The following is a 20,189-nucleotide window of genomic DNA, read 5'->3' as shown; positions in this document are numbered from 1 at the left end:
GGGAGACAAGTCTTATGGAAGACTCGACCGCATCCGAAAGTACAACAGAAGATCGGGTCGCCCGAGTTCCGAGAGCACATGGAGCATAGGTCAGCCATGACGAAAACAGATGATCGGGATCGGTATCGATGGAAGGAGACTGGGGACGTAAGTTGAGTGCCGAACCGAGAGTAACAAAATCAGCAGGTATAGGTGCGTCGGAAAATCCCGGAGACGAGATTGAAATGAATACCGTGACGGTCAGAGTACCGCGAACAGGTTGAGCGGTGATGGGAGCGATGTATGGCAGTTAGGCTTAGGGATGGGTGACGGGGGTAAGGGGATGTAACGCCGGAGCTCGCGGAGCAAGCGCGCCAAAACCGCTAAGCCGGATCGCCAGTCGAGGGCACACTACTCAATATCGGGGAATCGGGCACAGGAATCCTCGGAAACCGGTGAAAAGCAACCACGAGGCGTGGAAACACGTGATTATGTAGCAGTAGCAGACGACGTGAGAAGACTTGTTTATTCTCGAGTCTCAGACGCTATCACTGGTCGGATCAGCATCGACTCCCCTCGACGTGGTTGTACATGCACGTACGTGCGCTGACTGTGTATTGAGTGAAAATGTGCCTTACTCGCTCCCCACAGTCGGCCATTGCTACCGCGCTAAATGTCCTCATTTAACCATCTCGCCCCTCTAAGTTTTCTCGACCTAATGAGTACACGTACAAAGGTTTAATGAGCTCGTGCCACTGGTCGCACTCTCTTCTTAGATGGCCGTACTCGTCACACTGATAGCACACGTCGCGTTCTTTTTGCGCGCACATCCTCGAGAAGTGTACGACCTGTTTACAATAATAGCAGGTTTCTCTCGGAGCCCGACAGAAGACCTCGCCGGCTCGGTGATCAGGCGACCAGCAGCTCGTGCAACTTTGCGACTCGATCCGTTTTCTCGTGTCTCGGAACCGCTGCACTCGCGGGTAGACCGCCTCGTGAACCTCGACGCCCTCCTTTTTGACCACGGTTTCCTCGACGCCTCCACACGCCTCCTCCGACTTGTCCTCCTCGAGGTCCTCGCTCTGTTTGCTCTCGACTCGCAGGTCCAACGGCAGATCGACGCGGATGTTGGCGAACTCGGCCTCGAGACCTCGGAGCCCGATCTCGCACCCGTACTCCTCCTCGAAATCCACCTTTGCTCGGACCCGTTTCTCTCTCGAATCTTCGGGCCATTTCTCGCAGGGCGCCTGCGAGTGAGTCAGCCCCTTGGGCCTGACGGCCGGCTCGGTCGGCTCGGTCGGCTCGACCTCCACGAAGGGGACTTCGTCCGTCTCGTCGACGGCGAAGCACTCGAATCGCCGTCTCTGTTCATGGAAACTCACACGTTCGTGGTTCCTCGTTTTCGTTTCCATCTCGAGCCCCGATTGATCTTGCGCTGTGTCGAACAGGTATCGACGGATCCGCTCAGCCACCAGCGCCGTGTCGAATTGCCTGTTGAGCAACTCGTTCACCCGCGCTCCTGGGATCACTACGTCACCCAGCCTGACGAACCTCCATTGGATGTCGGGCCTGAGCCGTCTCGTTCTCTTCTCGCTGTCCTTGCTGTTCATGGCAACTCGGCACTGTTCTCGAATCTTACACTCGCTGCGTTTTCGACCTCGAACCGTCTTTCGTCGTACCGCGAACGCGAATGCGATCCCTTACTTCTGAATCGGGATTCTCGTTCTCTTTTCTCGTCACCCGCCCTCTAGCGACATCTCGTCCACGCTACCTACAATACTGTCCTCAGTATGCCCTCTCGTAAGCCTTCTACCTATGTGTACTCATATATCTACGCCCTAATTATTGTTTCGACCTCTTCGCTAATGTTTTTCTCTAAACCATACATTAATTGTCCTCTAATTTTACTTTCCGTATCGGCCTTCGAATTTCGCCGCCCGCACCGGATTCCTTCTCCCACTCATCTCGACACGTCCTTCATCTTCCGACTCTCTCGGCGGCGACTCGAGAATCGCCGAATTCAAGTCGACATTGCTTGTGTGATCGGGTTTCATTGTTTTCTTTGGCTCTTCCCGACCGAATTCCTCCAACATCGACGACATTTCTTCGATGTCATCATCTTCCAATACTGCATGCATCGTTATATCTCCTCCACAGACTGGCGATTCCTTCTCTGAATGTCACGGACGGAGCTGCCGTCGCGTGTTCAGGCTTGCACACGCTCATGACACACACACACACACCCAGTCATTGTGTAATTATTATTCAAGATATCCACCTAATATTAATAGGTGGATAATAATTACGGATATTATTATTATCCAAGATATCCATCATATGTCGTCCAGGACGAGCAGTCCTGATTAAGCCAAATAAATCCTCGAGGAGTGCGCCGCCACCTAGGTACGTCCATGCTCGTTGGCTCTGGCTCTGGCTCTCTGGCCTCAGTCTCCATGTGTTCGGGACCGCCCAGTGTCCCCCTAGCTTTCTCCTGTTCTAGGTATTCGCGATACTTTTAATTCGTCTCATTGAGCGAGCTGTTTAATTCGATCTGCTGGTCTTGCATCGCGATTGTCACAGTAGTGTTGGTGCCAACGACAGCACCAAGAAGCGCGCAGTCAGAGCCGGCCACAGGCACGTTGAGACGTCGGCGTCGTCAGCTTTGCCTTCTTTTAATCAAATTCCAGCACCATAACAGCGATGATCTTATCTTTCGCCTCTCGCAGTTCTGCTGAGAGGGAGTCATTAACTTCTTTAAGGCTGATGTGTTCTTTCTGCACCAGACCACAATTTTCGCATCTCTTGCAATTTCTCACAAGCACGCATGCGGTGCACGGGACCATGTTGCCATGCTGGATAGCCGAACGATCCAGTCCTGGACAGCTTAGGCCGGTCGGCGGTGCCCGTTTCCCGAACGGCGGTCCGGCGACGGCAAGCAGGGATCGCAGAGTGAAGTCAAACGATATTGTTATTATCATTTACCATTATCAATATCACTTATAAGGAGACCGAAAGCTCGGGAAATGTCGGCGATAGTATTCGGAAAGAATCGCCAAGCGCCGCGCATGCGCCGTCCGTCCGACAGCCGCTCACAGAGACGTCGCGCAGCGCACGACAGTAGAGGGCAAAAACAGCCACTACTACCGGCTGTAGACACGGACACGATCGGTGACGTGATCTAACATGCCCTCGGGGTGGCAAGCCGTATCAGGTTTCAAGTAATCATCAATTCTGACGGGGGGCACCCATCTTGAAATTACATCTCTCTCGAAATATAGATTCGACCCGGTGATCACGCTCACAGGGCTTATCCCTCCATTTACTTCTCGGACCCCGGAATTCACGTATTCCAGGGTTCGGAAGAACCGAGTCGAGTACAACAATTATCATTGCAAATAAATCAGTGTGTATCGCTCCCGGAGTTTCTCCGATACGAGAAAACATCAGTGCCTCCAGTGATCGAGAGATCCTTCGATAGCTGTAGGCCACATGGGTTGATGGTGATCTGCGGGCGCTGTTTCTTGGCGGTGTCACCGGACGCATCCTCTGCGGATTTCTTGCGGCTGGCTGACCGTCGGCGAGGTCGCGGCAATGTTTTCCCACATGTCCGATCCTGTCGCAAGAGTTACATATCGGACGCCCGTCGAACGCCCTGCGGTCTCCGCCGGAATTTCGGCGGCGTTGGAAGGATCGTTGCTCCCGCGGCTGATTCGCAGAGTACGATGGACGTAGCTGCGCCCGACCTCGGTTTTTCGTTTCCTCTGTCTTGTTCGAAGCTTCTGCTGCGTTCATTGCACTCGAAACTTCTGCTTCGTTGGGGGCGGAGGGCCGCCACCGTGGGAGCAAGGACTCGGGGCCTGACGCTCTCCGAAGCTCTGTTTCGCGTGGATGCTTGTTTCTGGCGTTTTTCGAGTATACGTCGGATTCCTTCCAGATCGGCGGTAAGGTTGTTATTTGCGATATGTGCAAATTCCTCTTCCGACACCGTATTTCCGAAATGTTCGACTATTTCGTCATCTGGCATTGTTGGGTTCACCTGGTGGCACAGCCATTGGACGCGATCTAGGTGATCCAGCAGCGAGTCGTTTTGTCCGCGGCTCAAGTTTCGGAGTTGCTGTTTTGCTTTAGCTATCCTGCCGCTATCAAATCGCCGGAGAAACGCCTGGCGCCATTCGGTCCATGTCTTGATGCGATCCGATTGAGTTTTTGCCCATTGCAGGGCCACACCGGTCATGCACAATTCTGCCGATTGCAGTTTGAAGTCTTCTTGCCACGCATTGTGCGCCGCGGCCCTCTCGAAGAGTTTGATCCAGCGTGCGGCATCATCGCTTGGCTGGAATTTCGCAGGTTCGTGCGTCAGACGAACCGGCACCGGCACCGCGCATGCCATGGGTTGCTTCAGATTTTCGTTTCCTGGAGCTTCATCGATTGTCTGCGGTTCCGGTGTAGGTTTTGCATGGACCGCTGGTGCGACTGCCTCCATCGGTCCAGCTCGCGGTTCCCGGACGACTGGTCCCGCGGCTGCGACGACTGCTTGAGCGTTTTCCTGCGGTGCTGGTCCTGGTGGTGCCGGTGTTCCTGGCGGTCAATGCTGCACATTTTTCCTTGACGACAGAGGGGCCATCTTCATGCGTCGGTGTGTGTGTCTACGAAGGGACAGGGTTCATGTGGTCAGTGCAACATTCACTTTGCGTGGGCTTGGAGACTATGAAATGGACTTCCGGAGCTAGGGTTCTGGGGGACAGTTCGATCTATTCGTATTTGACTAGTTCTAGAAGGGCTGCCGACTTTGACCCTGCGAGGCGCGCGAATGTGGAACGTGACGGTGCATGTTTACATGTGGGCGTTTTTAGGCCCAACTCGATTAACTAGGTTTCGCTCTAATTTTCTCCGGGCTTTCGAAGAAATTAGTTGAGTTCTGTTTGTCTTGTCTAGTATTTTGTCCTAAGAGTTCTTTTGAAGGCTTGTCGCGACGTTGTAGGGGGAAAGTCGCATCTCCACCATTTGTAACAAGGGTACATCGGTCGTAGAATTCCAATCCCGATCGAGGGAGTTCCAGGAACACGGAGAAGACTTACGTCTACGACGGGGGACTCCGGGGCACGGGATTCCTATGGGGGTTCCACGCTACGGAGGAGGCACACAAAGAAGCACACCAAGTTACTGTCGAAACCGGATTGCCCGCCCAAGCGCGGAGCCGGGGGTTTTATTGATCTCTCTCCATAACTCCCTCGATCCCCGATGATTGGATCGTCGCTTCGCTGCCCCTTCCATAGCGCGCAGATTCCAAGCATTCGTCGCCCGGACGTGCTCCGTTGATCTGATTGTACCTCCACACTTAGAAGAGTAAATGAGTCCTCGGTTGCTTCGCGACTCCGGGATCCGTTACCATAGACAACTGTTGGGATAGGAGTCGTTCCACCCACGGGGCTGGAGACAAGTTTACAATTTAGGCTTCCAGCTGTGAGGCCGACAATCGTTCTCAGGGTGCGAGATGGTCGCTCTGGTTTCCCATAAGCTCCGTTACAATATCCCGTCCAGGACGAGCAGTCCTTTTTGAGCCATATAAATCCCCGAGGAGTGCGCCGCCACCTAGGTACGTCCATCGGCGCAGCGCTTGCCTCTCCAGAGCTGAACGTCAGCTGCTTCGCATCAGCTGTTTCACCGTCAGCCGGCCGAGAGACGTTGAGAACACTGTTGTTGCCACAGTGGCGACAACGGCGGAGAAAGAGAGAGATAATTAATTTACATCAATAATCACGTTCACGAGGTAGCACCAGTGCACCTCATGCAATTCAGTTTGAGGATGAAAACCTCGAGCGCCCATTCAGTTTCCTGCGACGATCGGAGGCTCATTCCCTCCACCATCGCAGTAAATCATCTACAAGAGATTCCCTTTCGATCCGGGTTTCTCCCAGTCGGATAACCTTGCGCAGCGCACTCTCTCGGTGAAGTCAAACCTTGTGTCTTCGTTTCTCGCGATTCAGAACCGCAATAGTGAGGAGCGTTAGCCACACGTGGGTACCGGTCACTTCCAGGCCATGTAATTCCCACCGAATTCCGACAGTTCGACTGGGCAAAGCGAGGCGATCCTCACTCAGATTCGGACTATCCACAGTCACCGCACAGGGCGTGGATATGGACACATGGACTTCCCAAAGGAGATGATTTCCGTGACTTTGATTCCGAGATCGGTGATTCGAGTGGTATTGGTTTGAGTCTCTGCCTTCAGATCTTGTTCCACTTTGACCACAAGGTTCTCCAGGGTGAGAAGACGAGTCTGCAGCTCGAAATCAATCACGGGGTTCGTCGAGACCTGCCCCGAGGTGGATAAAGCTGGTCTCGTCTCAGTCGACACCGAGTGTGTCTTCTCGTTCAAAGTAGCTGTCCTTTCGGATATCAGCGATAGCGCAGCTCACGAGGGAGTGCCGAACATGTAACACGCCGATCGGGCTGAAACTTCGGCCATAGAATCCCCGCCCCGAGAGAAGTTTCACCCTTGGAGGTTATCTGCGTATGGCCACTTTAAGGGTTTTGAAATAATTATCGAGAACTCGCCCTTAAGCATTGACTCTACGGGAATAATGGAAAATACTATGAACAATGGACGAATATTGGATCTGCCCGAGATATCCGGAAACATATGTCTTTGGGTCGCCGGATTCGAATTTGACGCTGAGACGCCATCTTCATGAGTGGTACCGACTCCCAATTCCCTCGAAACAGCCAAATAATTAGAGCAAAATTCCTTTATAAACGGAATGCAGCAATTTATTCTGACGAATTCAGCACGAAAAAGCACTTCACACATGGATTCTGCTCGCAATGTATGCATTTTATGAACGGAATCCCGCGACATGAATCACCGAAACAAACATCGGTGACCGAGAACAACATCTCGGCGATACTCAGGAAGGGTATCTTCGGAACATCGAAGCCGGACTTGTGCCAGCCGTGCAACTACATACTTCGGAAATCAGGGTGCCGGAACTGATTATAGATGAGTGATGGGAGTCGAAATACATCATCGCGGCGGTCGATGCGGCATCCGATTAAGCCACACGCTCGAGTCATTCGCTTCGCGAAATTCTTCCACATTCGGAACAAGCTCTGATCTCGCTGTCCGCCCCAGGAATCGAGATAAAGCACACATCGATCAACTTGGGTGCGATCCAGAACTTCCTTTAGAATTTCCTGACACCAGATCTTCATCAGTCCCTTGTTCAACTTCCCAGACTTGGTGCAAGTTACAAACAGATTTTTGCATTCCGTTCATAAAATGCATACATTGCAAGCAGAATCTATGTGTGAAGTGCTTTTTCGTGGACTACCACGTACGCTGAATTCGTCAGAATAAATTGCTCCAATCCGTTTATGTAGAAATTTGGCTCAAATTATTTGGCTGTTTCGAGGGAATTGGGAGTCGATACCACTCATGAAGATGGCGTCTTGGCGTCAAATTCGGATCCGGCGATCTAAAAACATATATATGTTTTCGGATATCTCGGGCAGATCCCATATTCGTCCATTGTTCATAGTATTTTCCATTATTCCCGTAGAGTCAAAGCTCAAGGGCGAGTTTTCGATAATTATTAGAGCACCCTTGAAGCGGCCATACGCAGATAACCTCCTAGGGTTAAACTTCTCTCGGGGCGGGGATTCTATGGCCGAAGTTTCAGCCCGATCGGCGTGTTACATGTTCGGCACTCCCCTTGTCAGATGTCTGATATGCTCGAGAGTTGCCATATCAGATGAGAAAGCGTCCTGTCGGAGGTCGAGTCCTACCTGTGTTGCATTGCTGCGCACAAGGAGATCATGATGCTCCCTCACCGTGGTGCGCATCTCTTCAAGTGAAGCGACCAATTCCTTCACAGGGATTCTAGGACAAACCTTCTTCGCAAAGAGGTTAAGCTGCTCGACAAGATTGAGGAAATTCTTGTCTGTGTTTTCAAGGCATGTGTAGATATGCTTGAAATTATCATTCAACCCTTTGTGCTTGAGAGCATTGTCGATACGGATCTCGATCTGGTGCTACAAGTCAAACTCACTTTCGAAATGCTGAATCTTATCTGAAACCACTCTTGGAATGGCGAGACTTGTTTCTGGAAACACTGGACCAATCTGTTGTTCCTGAGGATTTGACATCTTGAAGTCAATACTGGACAACGACACCTCACAGAAGAAGCACTGAGTATCGGGGCTGATCCACCGAACCGATCGCGGCGATGACAAAACTGAGAATGATCAGTCATGCAGCGGAGAGGACGGGGATCCATGGAGATGCCTCGCCGAAAAACGGTGACTACGTTGAGTTCCCACGCTCAGAAAAGACGTTACCCGTGCGTTGCGATGAAGGAAAACAAGAAACTTCAGGCCGAAACTTCTTGGCGCCTCAGAGTCCCCGACTCTACGGAGACTCTGTAGAATCACAAGTGGAAAACGTGATCGCTATGGTCTTTTTCCTTCGTCACTAGAAGGATAGTACCCCAAGAGAAAAGAGGTCGAGAAAATGTCCATTCCATAACTGAAGTGTGGAGTCAGAAATCGACGAGACCCACAAAGTTTTTCTTCAGTATTCCCTCTCTCTTATCGACGTGTACTGCGGGAGCCCTACTTCTTGACCAGTTTGACTCAGACCCTAGCTAAAGTAAGCGAAAGAAGTGATCATGGCTGATTTTCAACAACAGCCCATAACGAAGAGGGCACACCGAACCATAGTCCCGTGGTCTCCAGCCTATGTTATCAATCACCAACTACAGGGATTCCGGACTACCCTGTTTATGCTTGGACAGTGACTGCGTCGAGGATGGAGACATAGGATACCATCGTCTCCTCTCCAACGATCAGTTTGACAGACCTGGATGGTTCCGAATACTCGACAAACTCGACAAGAGCATCATGAACGAATTGTATGCAATGGTCCTAGTGTTCCAAAGAATGGAAACGATGGATTCAAAGCCATACTGAGGACATGGTTGATGCATCGTCACCAGGTAGTAGCGACACCTAATGTGATTCATTCTTGTTGGCTGATCAGCGGCCCCTCGTACCAAAGACGAGTCTCCCACCTGAATCGTGCAGCTTCCCATAACAAAATTCAACAGCAAGTACTAGAGGGGTTAACCCGACGAATATCTATGTTTATAGATGAGTTAGGGAACCAACCATTAGTTGACATATTTCGTGCGGGATTCACGCAAAATTTGACGCTCGAGAACTTCAGATTCGAAGACGACGATATCGAATCGACAAGACGTCAATGGACGTGATTGAGATAGGTTAAGAATATCGTATCCGAGTTATGGGGATACACCTATCATGTAAACCGAAATGACTGCATCATCTAAGGGAGGATGATGAAATATACCAATAATTCTGGTATAGCTGAGGCGTGTCACTCCGGGTATTGGAAGTAGTGATACAGGAAGCAGTGGCTTCCTGACTAACATACAGTGTTCCACTTAGCCAAGTGGAACCAAGTATTAACCCGCAGAATACCCGTAACCCATTAATACCAAATGGGTTACGGGTATTCCCCTTCCCTGGAAGGGTATCCATAAGAGCATACCTGTGTGTAATAAACTGAGGAGCTGAGAAGTGTTCTAATCGAACCACTGACTCTTTATTGTGTGCCGTGATCTTCCAGATTCACAGAGTGTTATTTCAGATTGAGTGTCCACAGACTTTGCTAGTGAGACCAGATTCCATCAAGTTGATCGAAACTGCTTTCGAGACGTCGACACACGCCGCGAAATTGACCCTACCGAGTTGTGAGACGCTTCCAAGGACGATTAATCGCGCGCGCACAGCGGCTTCGCGATCGGCAGCTCTTCCAGAGAATCGAGCTCATATTGTGATACCGAGCAAATTCGAGGTCGTTGAGAGCTAAACTGGAGTTTCTGAGCAGTCCCTCATCGGAGATACTGGTGAGACTTCAGAATAGCTCCCGCATATTCCTTCCTTCCATTCTCGAGTGCGAGACGGAGCGCATTTCGGTTTCTCTGTACTCTCCAGGGGAAGGCGATGAGAGGAAAATCCTCCTGTTTGGACGAGAGTCAGTTGACGAATGGATCGGCTCCTCTCGGAAGATCTACGTGGGCGGAACCTTTTGTCTGGCGCCTCCATGTTTCGCCCAGATCGTCGCGATCCTTGCAGAACTAGGGCTACGTTATTCCACGCTCTCCTGCCGGATCAAACACAGGAATCGTATGCTCGTATGATCAGACTCATTCGAGCAGCTTGGCCCTGTTTCGCTCCGCAGGCCATTTCGGTTGACTTCGAGAAAAGTCTGATCAATGCCTTTGTTGCATCATTCCCGAACGCTCAGATCCATGGCTACCTATTCCACCTTGTACAGAACATGGAAAAAAGCTCGGTGCATCGTCTTCGAGGAGATTTGATTTTCGGCAAGCTTCTCTGTCGGTTGCGCAAATCCCGCCGTCGACCGTTCTGAGCTCTTCGAATGATCGTGGTCCGCGTACTTGGTTATTGGGATGAACAGTGTTATAGGCGGCCCGATGCATCTGACGAATGTATATCGGGGTGTCCAGTGACTGTAGTAGTGTTACAATACCTTCGAGTCTGGGTGCTGCTCCTTGAATAGCTCGTGCAACTTTTTGACATTCAGTCCCGCATCCAAGTATTCAACTTCCCTTGAGCTATAGTGTGCGAGCTTCACAGGGAATGATCGTATGGGCATTTCGATGCGGTTCTTCTCGTGCTCCGGAAGCACGTGGTAAGCGCCGCCGCGCCTTTCCAGAGGTATCTCGCCGTCTCGGAGCAGGTTTGCGAGCCAACGCACCCGGAAATCGTCCACACCGAAGATGTTCAAGAAGGCTTTTTTGCACACCCGGACTCGCTGCGATCCATCCGAAATGAAATACTTCACCGAGTGGCTTCGTTCGCCGCTGGTCTCGTCTTCATCGTCAGTCTGATGGCCGGATGGCCGGTCAGAAGATGGACCGTTGGAGCTCACACTAAGTCACGGGAGTCGGAGCTATATCACGGAAGTCGTGGCGGAATACACGAGCATCAAGCATCGAGCAGCAAGCATCTCCGCTGTGAAAGTCGGTCGGGTATCCATTTTTCTGAAAGCTCTCACCAAGAGCTTTCGAAAATGGCCCCACAAGCCCGGGTCGGTATCCTGTGGGATACACTACGGGGAGGGGGGGGGATTGTTTTTGGGTGTTTTTCCAGAGTGGAGTTACGATGTTTCGAAAATAAGCGATTCAAATATCCATCGGTTACCTACCGCTCGCTTCCCTCTCGGTAAGTCCACAAGCTCCCATACCTTATGGTGCTCCATTGAAGCTATCACTTCAGCCATGGCATTCAACCACTGCTGGCAGTGCACTGACTCATATACTTCATCTATGTTATTTGGTTCGTCAACCATTTTATCTACAACGGTGCTCACGTTTTCCTTGTCTTGGGTTGACAGGTGCGCTTCATATCTGCCAGGCCTTCGCAACCTCGATCGATCTCGTAGCTCATATCTACCACGTCCAGGTCGGTTGCTTCCATGGCTCGACTCTCCCGCTCTGTCGGGGTCCAACAACTCCTCAGAATTGGAGCTTCCTGGATCGGGCTCTGCGGCAGCTGGTCCTTGACCTTGATCCTCTCTTCCGTCCTCGATCATCTCTCCTTCAGGATCTGCTTCGATGACGTTCGGTGTGCTCTCACCGTTGACTTCTTGATTTTCACTGGTGTTTGTATCTTCTGGTTCCTCGCTCTCAACAAGTCCAGTTTGTTTCGGGAAAACTACACGTTGTTCTGCTGATTTTTCTTGTTTCTGGATACCAAATCCGATAGCTGAGTCCGTCGTCGTCCATGCCGACGACGATGCCTGGATAGGCTCGCTGGTCGAGTGGGGTCTTCTTGGGATCTCTATTGTAGAATTTACATTTCGTTCCAGATGCTTTGATTTTTCCGATGTGAGGCTTTTGTCCTGTGATCATCCCGAATGGAGTCTTTTTTGCTGACTCGTTGAATTTGACTAAATTTAGGACACGCGCTGCGAAGTTTACTCCTTCAGCCCATAATGATTTTGAGAGCTGACTGTCAATCAGCATGGTGCGCGCCAAATCCAATAAAGTCCGATTCAGTCTTTCACTAATTCCATTGTGTTGAGGACAATACTCTGCTGAGTAGCTCACATCTGCGCCAATATCCATCATAGTCCGTTGTACTTGCTGATTTCTGAATTCAGTACCTTCATCCGAATGAAAATTGAAAATGTGGAATCCTTTCTTGTTGAAGAACCATGTCACAAATAGTCAGATACATTCCGCTATCTGATCCTTGGTCGAGACTAAATAGACTTTCCTGAATCTCGTCATGTCGTCGGTGAGTGAGAGAAAATAATTTGCACCCCCAATGGATCTTGTGTTGACCGCACATGTATCCGCATGTATGTATCCGGGCCTGGGAGCTACGACACTTTCCGGTTCCGGACTGAAACTCGAACAATGCATCTTGCCCTGGATACAGGCTTCACAACTGACGAAGTCGTCGAATACTTCGTATCCTTCACGTTTTAGCATTTTCTTGAGGGTCTTCACCTTGACGTGTGCGAACGTCCTGTGGGCTTCCTTGAGACTTACTTTGTTCTTCAGTCCTGCCACATTTCCCTCAAATGGTTCCGTTGCGTGGAACACGTACAATCCTCCGTGTCTAACTGCTCTCTCTTCACTGTTTCCGAGCTGTATCTCGATGGATTTGGTGCTTACTTCTACCGTGCAACCGTCGCCGTCGTCCGCTGATTTTGAGACGGATATGAGGTTGCGACGTAGGCTCGGTACGAAGAGAACTTCAAAGAGCTGTAGTTCTGTTGCAACTTCGTTTTCCATCACCGTTACTTTTGCTGTTCCGGAGCCTCTTGCCGTCAGTCCACGCGAACCACCTAACCTGACCTCTCGTTTGTTGCTGTATGGATGGTAATCCGTCATCCATTTCAGGTCGAATATCATAAGATGTGTGGTTCTGTTGAAATTCTGGGTTCCCGTGTCGTGTTTTCTGGTAACTTTAATTACTCTGCTCTAGGGAGCATTGACACTAAAAGGAGTGGAAGGTTTACCCTTACCACGGTGTGGTGGACACTATATAAGCTTTGGGTATTAGAATAAAGATACTGGGTTCAAAGTCATCCACCGTCTAGTTTATTCTGAACAGGTTCCACTGTCAACGAGCTGTTTGTCTCAGCTCTGTCGAATTTGGTGACGAGTGCTTCGGCGACGTTGGCATTTGGTGGAAGAGGTCCCGGAGGGTTCCTCCCTCGTCCTCGGCGGTGAAGGTTTCCTCGATGATTATTGTTGCGCCTTGGGATTTTACACTGGGCCTGCATGTGGCCTTTCTGGTTGCAATTGTAGCAAACCACTTCAGACGACTGAACGAATGATCTTCTTGTGTTCGTTCTCCTCGAGAGGTTCCTCCTTCTCAAGTGATGATTTCTGTTTGCGTTGGACATGTTGAGTCTGGAAATCAGGGCAGTCACATTTCTAAATTCATCCCGTTCCAGCCTTTCGCCTTCACCTCCGATGAGATCCAACAATGCGTCCGCTGTCACCTCCGTATCCATCCTCGCACCCCACGCTCGTCTGGACGAGTCCCAGCTGCTTGGAAGAGCTTCCAGAATTTTGTCACACTGGATGTCCTCCGTCACTTCAACTCCCGCTTCATTTTGTTGATACATAATTCTTTCGCATGCAAGAATGTTTCCTTCAATGGATAGCCCGGGGGTGAATTTGAATCTTGAGAATCGTGAAATTGCAAGTGATTTCTAGTGCAAGGAATAGTATAGTTGCCAAATTCGGATGAATGGAGTTCATTAAGATATACTTCGTAGCTCTGCTTCCGGCGTCGTAGTTCTTCTGTTGTTGACGACCTTATTTGGTGTTGGCTTTGTCTTCGGCTGGTGGATTCAGGGTAGCGAGTACCACTTCCCAGGCGTACGGTTCAGCTCCAATGACAGCCGGCATAACTGTCTTCCATGGTATATAATTTTTACCACTGGTTTCCAGGATGATGCTACTGAACGCTCGTGGTCAGGATCCACCGCTGGTCGAACTTGGATTATCATCTTGCAGTAGTTCACTTTCGGATACGTTCGCTCTGTAGCCGTGGGACCTACGGGTATCCCGATTGATGATGTTGCCGATGGCATCTTGCAGTTGAGGTTTGTGCTTTAACACTCGCTGCGATGCGGCACAATATCGAACCTTGCTCCGGGTGAACCCGTGCTGATAACGTTGATAGGTTTTCTCGGCTATCTAGCCTACAAGCTCTGGCTGCGGTGAGCTTGAATTGATGCTGTGCTTGATACAACTGGGACAACGGCTAATAAAGACGAACACTGCTTGGTGTGAAATACCAAAGGCTCTCCCATAGTACTGATCTTTATTCTGCCTTATATAGTGCTGGAAGGAAAGGGTCAAGTCAGTAACCCGTCCACGGTAATTATGACGGTCACTGAACTTACACTAAGTTGCAGAATACTGAAGTCATTGTTCCAGCGTCCGGTCTGGACACCGTGAGTCAACCCATGGTCATAAAGAATTTTTCTGGGTAGCTACTTTAGCCCATCAGTTTCGTATCCCAGTCAAACTTCTTGGCCCACAAAACTTGTGTGAGTGTCTTGAAGTTTGTGGAAACGCCAGAAGCCCCAGGGGATCGTAAATTTGGCTCAAACCCCTGAGAAGATTTCTTTTCGTATGTGGCCCTTGCTCAGGAAACCCTCGACCTCGGAAGTGTCGATGAACAAGGTGTCTGAGACTTGATTCCAGGAGACCCCCAGAAAAGAATTGGTCTGCTGACACAGAATGTCAGGGTTGTCGTTTTGAGTCGCCCGTCTGATGAAATCCGCTACTTCCGGAATGTTAGTTTTCCACTTTCCGAGAGGAAAACCGCCTTCCTTAAACACTTGTATGAGAGTCTCTATCGTTCGCTCGGCCTCATCAGCCGAGTAGCTTCCGCAGGCAAAATCATCGACATAGGAAGTCGATTTGAGCTCGTTTAGGAGTTCCGCCAGATCTGCACGCTTGGCTCGCTGAAGATCGGGGTGATGCCTAACGCCGGCGCACCAAACCGAAATCCAGGACAGTCGCCCAGAACTCCTGTTCTGGGGCGCTGTCATTTTGGGACACGCCGAGCGGCCAATAGAACCTCAAGAAGGTACGGTGTTTTCCATTGATGAGGAATTGGTTGAATGCTGCCTTTATATCCGCTTTGATCGCGATAGGCTTTCGTCGGAATTGGAGGAATACAGCCAACGAATCAGGCAAATAGTTTGGGCCTCTTTCCAAAACGTCATTGAGTGCCGCGTCCGCTGACCGCGCGCCTCCGTCCGAACCAAACCAAACGAATTTTATGTTCCTGCGAGCCGAGGGATTCTCTCGCTACCGCAAGAATCGGTAGGTAGTATGCTGTTTCTCCGGGTGGTGTCGGAGCCGCGGGTTCGACGTAGCCGGAATTGACAAGCTTAGAGATTTCGTCGTCTACTGCTTTGAGAACGTTCGGATTTTTCTTGAGAGATTCCAGGATCTTTATCGACTGCTTGAAAAAGGCTTCCATGGCCTCCAGGGAATTTTTGTCCTCTTCGGAAGTAGACAGCTCCACGCCGAGAAGTTCTGTATCCCAAAGAAAATCAAAGTTATCTCGTTTGGCCTTGGACGGGAGCGGCGATGCCGCGGGATCGACGTGCACGTCGGCGTCGCTGGGAAGGACGCAGGCTAGTGACGTGGTAAACGAGCTACCAACTGCGTTTGCCCGATCGCTCCCCCACAACACCCAGCCGAAAATGGTAGCGGATGCGGTGAGCTGCCCTACCCTACGATACATTTCGTCATAAATCGAGGGGAGAGCGTCAGCTCCAATTAGAACCTCGATGATTTCGGGAAACCCGGGCTGCCCGGGCTGCTACCCGGGAATTCAGCTCTGGGAAGAATGCCCTTGATTACTATAGGCACAGCAAGGCAGGCGATGGTCGCGCTACGACCTGAGAAGTGACTTCAGACCGTGAGCCGAGTATAGATCTAATTCTTGAGAGACCCTGCCTGCGACTCCATGTACTCGCAACGAAACGTTCCCGCCCGGCTTTGCGCTAAGTCGCCTTACTACTTGATTAGAAACGAAAGATCGTTGGGAGCCCGGGTCTAGAATCGCCCGACAGATCATTTTTGTACCATTGTTTCCGACCCAGATGTAGGCCGTTTGCAAGAGAAACTCCGGATCCCGAGAGGAGACCGGTTGGCAATCACACTACACGCTATTCGATGCTGGGGTCGACAGTGCCTGCCCTTGCACTTCGCGCAGTTGCTCACATGTGCTCTACATTTCTTGCTATTATGTTTTTTTCTGAGTCACCTCAGACACGCATTTTGCTCATCCAGCACTCTACGCCTTTCCTCTGGCGACATGGATTTTGGACACCTGGAGCTGGAGTGATTACTAGCGCAGAATATGCAGACCGGCTCTGGGAAGTGCCCGGCGAACGAAAACTGATTTTTCTGATTGTAGGGATTGCGGTGATCCGCGTGAGACTCGTTTCTGCCAAAATGAGATTTGCCGTTGCCTTTCTGCTGACCAAGACACGAGGCACACCCTGTCGAGGTTCCGTGAGGCGCACAGGTTGTAGGTCTGATGCATGTGGACGTTCGAGGCCTGGCGTGAGTCACCGAAGTTGGTCTGGATCGTCTGCTTCATTAGCCCGTAGCACTCGGCGCTGATCTGGATGTAGGTGATCTTCTTGGCAGCTTTACCCGTGAGCACGTGCTTGAAAATCCTGCATTTTTCCATGGCGTCGATGTTCTGCGAGTCCACGTATGAGATGAAGATATGCCACCATTCTTTGAACTTGGTCGGATCCCCATTGAACTTGGGGACCATGGCCTGCAAATCTCGACAAGTCGAACCAGGGACGCCGTAGGAGGTTAGGTCGGGACCGCGCTGCCCAGCAGCGGTCTCATCATACTGACCTGCTGATTAGCCTGATTGGAAACCTCGTCGTTGATCGATACCTCTTGGAGCTGATTTTCCAGTGCAACTGGACTGCTGGCTTCGGGCGAGGCGTACAGGTTAGAGGGCGAAGAAGACGAGCCATCGATTAGCATCTCTATGGCGGTGACGACGTCCTGAAGCCTGTCCGCTGCGTCCTTTGCTGCTGCTTCGTATTCGTATTGCTTGACGAATTCTGCCTCGAGCTTTTCGGGATCCGCTGCCGTGATGGGGTGCTGAGCGAAGGTGTTGAAGGCTTCCTCTAACGAACTCCCTGCTGCGGCCAGATCGTTTAAAGCACGCAGAGCTATAGTGTGGAATTCTCGTGTTTCTGCTCTGGAATCGCTCAGATGGGCGGTTTTGTTCGTGGCCCGTGTGAGCGCCGCGCCGCCCGTTTGTTTCTTAGGATATTCTTGATGAGCAGGAGTTGGTGATCCCGAGCCACACTTAAACCCGCTCCTTCATCCTGCTGATTTCCCATGATTGACGGCTCTCGTGCAACGAGATAGTCTTAGAGTAGGCGTGCCACGCGAGACTCTCGACAAAGAGTATGGGGAACTGAAGGCACAGAACGGACTTACTTGGCTGGGGTGTATAGACTGAGCTGAGTGCTACTAAGTTCTATCGGACACTGTCAGCGGGAGTCGCGATGCGATTTCACTCAGCCACGTGCGTGGTAAACACGAGCTGGACTGAATTTTTGACTTTTTTCTGGAAAAATGAAGAGAATACTCATCTGCTGCTTGAGCTATCGATGCGGAGACGTCTGAGCTGAATTTGAGACTTCCGGATGAGATCTGGTTCGCCGGCCGTAGCCGCTGTAGGTACGAAGTGATGTCGGGTTTTCGCAGCGGAAAAACGGAGAAATACGACGAACCGATGAGGCAGGATGGTCCCTAAGCGCCGATTGACTGACGGGATCGCGGGAAAATTGAGCGCAACTCAATATTTCCGAGGCGATGAGTCCGCGATGACGAAGTCCTTCCTGAAGTGGATGTTATTTACGGTTTCTATTCCGGATCTCACGGACGGAAGAAAGAAAAAAGACTGACTTTCGAGTGAGACTCGAAGGTGAAGGTCTTCCGGGTCGGGACCGCGTGCAACGCGGTAGAGAGACTGCGTGAGAATGTTGCACGTTCCCGCCGAACCTCGTCGATTGCCACAGGGCGAGAGGGATTCGGGGCAAGAGGGAAACCCGACCAAGACGCCACCATCGAGCTTTATTGTGGTACCAACGGAGTATCCGTGACACTCCCGGGCGAAAGAACTTGATAAATATTACAATTTCACTTTCTCCCTTCCAAACGGGTATAGGAGCTGTATTGATCTCCTGAGGGTTTGACCCGAACTCGTTTTTATGAGGCACGACCTCCGACGCGAGTCGGTGCTCTCCCCGCCGAAAATTTCTTGAACTATACAAAGCGGCCATAAGGCCCGAGACGCTTCTGCTGAGTGCAGCAGGCAGATATCGCCTTCTTTGATGGGGCGCGAGTTTGGAACTCCACGTAGTAGAGCAACCGCCGGTGCTGTAGGTACTCGCTCTCAAATTGCTTCCAGAATGATCTGAGAGCTGCTCGTTGCCTCTTCCAACGCTTCTTCTTCAGGTTTCTTAAGAGACCTATTAATCGGGAGTTGGCGAGTTTCTGATTGTCGCCCAGAGTATGCTTATTTTCCCTGGAGGGTAATGATACTATGAGTCTACCCTCTGGAGAGAGCTTGAGGGTATCTTTGAAGAACTTTTCGATTGCTTCTAAGTAGGCTTTGTTGTCCTTAGCCTCCGAATTTTGTATTCCGAGAACTTCAGTTTTCCACAGGAATTCTAGATCGTCTGAATGGTTTTGAGCTCTGGACGGCGCGTGAACTGCAAGATCATTTGACTTGCTCCCGGAATCCTGAAGGATACCACACGACGTCATAACCGAGTTGGTATACACGTTGCTACCGCCATTTCCCCAGAGAACCCAACCGAAAATGGTTGGTGAAGCCGTGTACTCGCCCGCCCTGCGGTACATGCCGCAGTAAACTGAGTGGCGGGCATCGGCGCCGATGAGAACGTCGATGACGTCCGAGAAATCGGGCTCTCTGGAGTCGGCTAGAGGGGAGAGATCGCTTAGGCATACGGCTCTCGGAATTGGGCCTTCAATAATAGTGGGCACCTGGAGGCAGCCGATGACAATTTGCTGATCTGAGAATCTACTTTGTAGTCTTATTTGAGCCGGAGCCTGCAGTGTGTTGAGACTACTTGCGGCTTCAGTTGACGCTTCGGAATCACCCTCTTCTTCTGAAGAATCTCGCTGTTGAGTTTCGGGGTCCTCCGGGACTCCCTGAATTCTTTCGTTGGGAGCAGCATCTTCGCGGAGCGACGATGATAGGGTCGAAGCTGACGGACGTCCGTTGAGGATTCCTAGTTTCGCTGCGACTGCATCGATTCTGGCCTGCAACTCTTCCAGTATGTCGTCGGTGTTTTCCTCGTACTCTATCTGTCGAGAGAACTGAGATTCCAATTTCGAAACTGCGTTGTCTCGTTTGGCGCAGGAAACGAGTTCCTCGAAGACTTCTGCTGTTACTTTAGCTGCAGCTTTGATAGCGCCGTGTAGACGGAACGCTCTATTGTAGTAGTCCTCAGAGTCCGTCTTGTCGCTGATGATCTGCTTAGCCTTATTCAGAGTTTTTGTGAGAGTGGAGCGTCTCAGCTTGAGACGCTGCACTGCAATGAAGAAATCTGAACTTTCATCGACATTTCCCTCCTCCACTGAGATCTGGGTTTTATTTTCTGAGCTCATCGTGCGACGAGAGCGAGGTTATTGGGATCTCAAGAGGAGTCGCGTGAGACGCGGGACGAGAAATATCTTGAACGGACGGGAAAAATCCGCGATTTTCGTGTTGTCCAGTCGAGAGGGGGGGAGGCAACTCCAACCGAGGCGATTTGGACGCTTGAGGTTGGCCTGGGAGCACTCCGCAATAGGTCGACTATGACGAACCTTGTGAGGGCTTCCGTGAGACGGATTTCCCTAGATTCCGTGAGACGGAATGGATCGATGGCGAGTACTCTTAGAGTACTGAGGAGGCACTCGCTCGATGGGGATGACTTGCGAAGCCTACACGTGCAACCTGCAATCTCCGCGTGGTGATCGGGAACTCACAAACTTCCGGAAACCGGGTCGCTTTCGGTGAGACCTTCTTGCGAGGGGTTGATTGCTAATGAATATCCACACGTGGGC

General features: G+C 51.0%; 2 protein-coding genes across 2 annotated transcripts; both read right to left on the bottom strand.

The window, feature by feature from the left end:
• Positions 1-662: 662 nt before the first annotated feature.
• On the bottom strand, positions 663-1,589 carry LOC108864694 (uncharacterized). Its single transcript, XM_018640823.1, has one exon. The coding sequence runs from the start codon at positions 1,587-1,589 to the stop codon at positions 663-665; it is 927 nt and encodes a 308-aa protein (XP_018496339.1).
• Positions 1,590-3,604: 2,015 nt separating this feature from the next.
• On the bottom strand, positions 3,605-4,462 carry LOC108864693 (uncharacterized). The gene has a single exon (XM_018640822.1). It carries the CDS (start codon positions 4,460-4,462, stop codon positions 3,605-3,607), a length of 858 nt encoding a protein of 285 aa, XP_018496338.1.
• Positions 4,463-20,189: the final 15,727 nt, after the last annotated feature.

Source organism: Galendromus occidentalis, unplaced genomic scaffold, assembly GCF_000255335.2.
Source record: "Galendromus occidentalis unplaced genomic scaffold, Mocc_1.1 scf7180000077502, whole genome shotgun sequence".
NCBI classification, from domain to species: Eukaryota; Metazoa; Arthropoda; class Arachnida; order Mesostigmata; family Phytoseiidae; genus Galendromus; species Galendromus occidentalis.
This window is presented reverse-complemented; position numbering and strand designations above follow the sequence as displayed.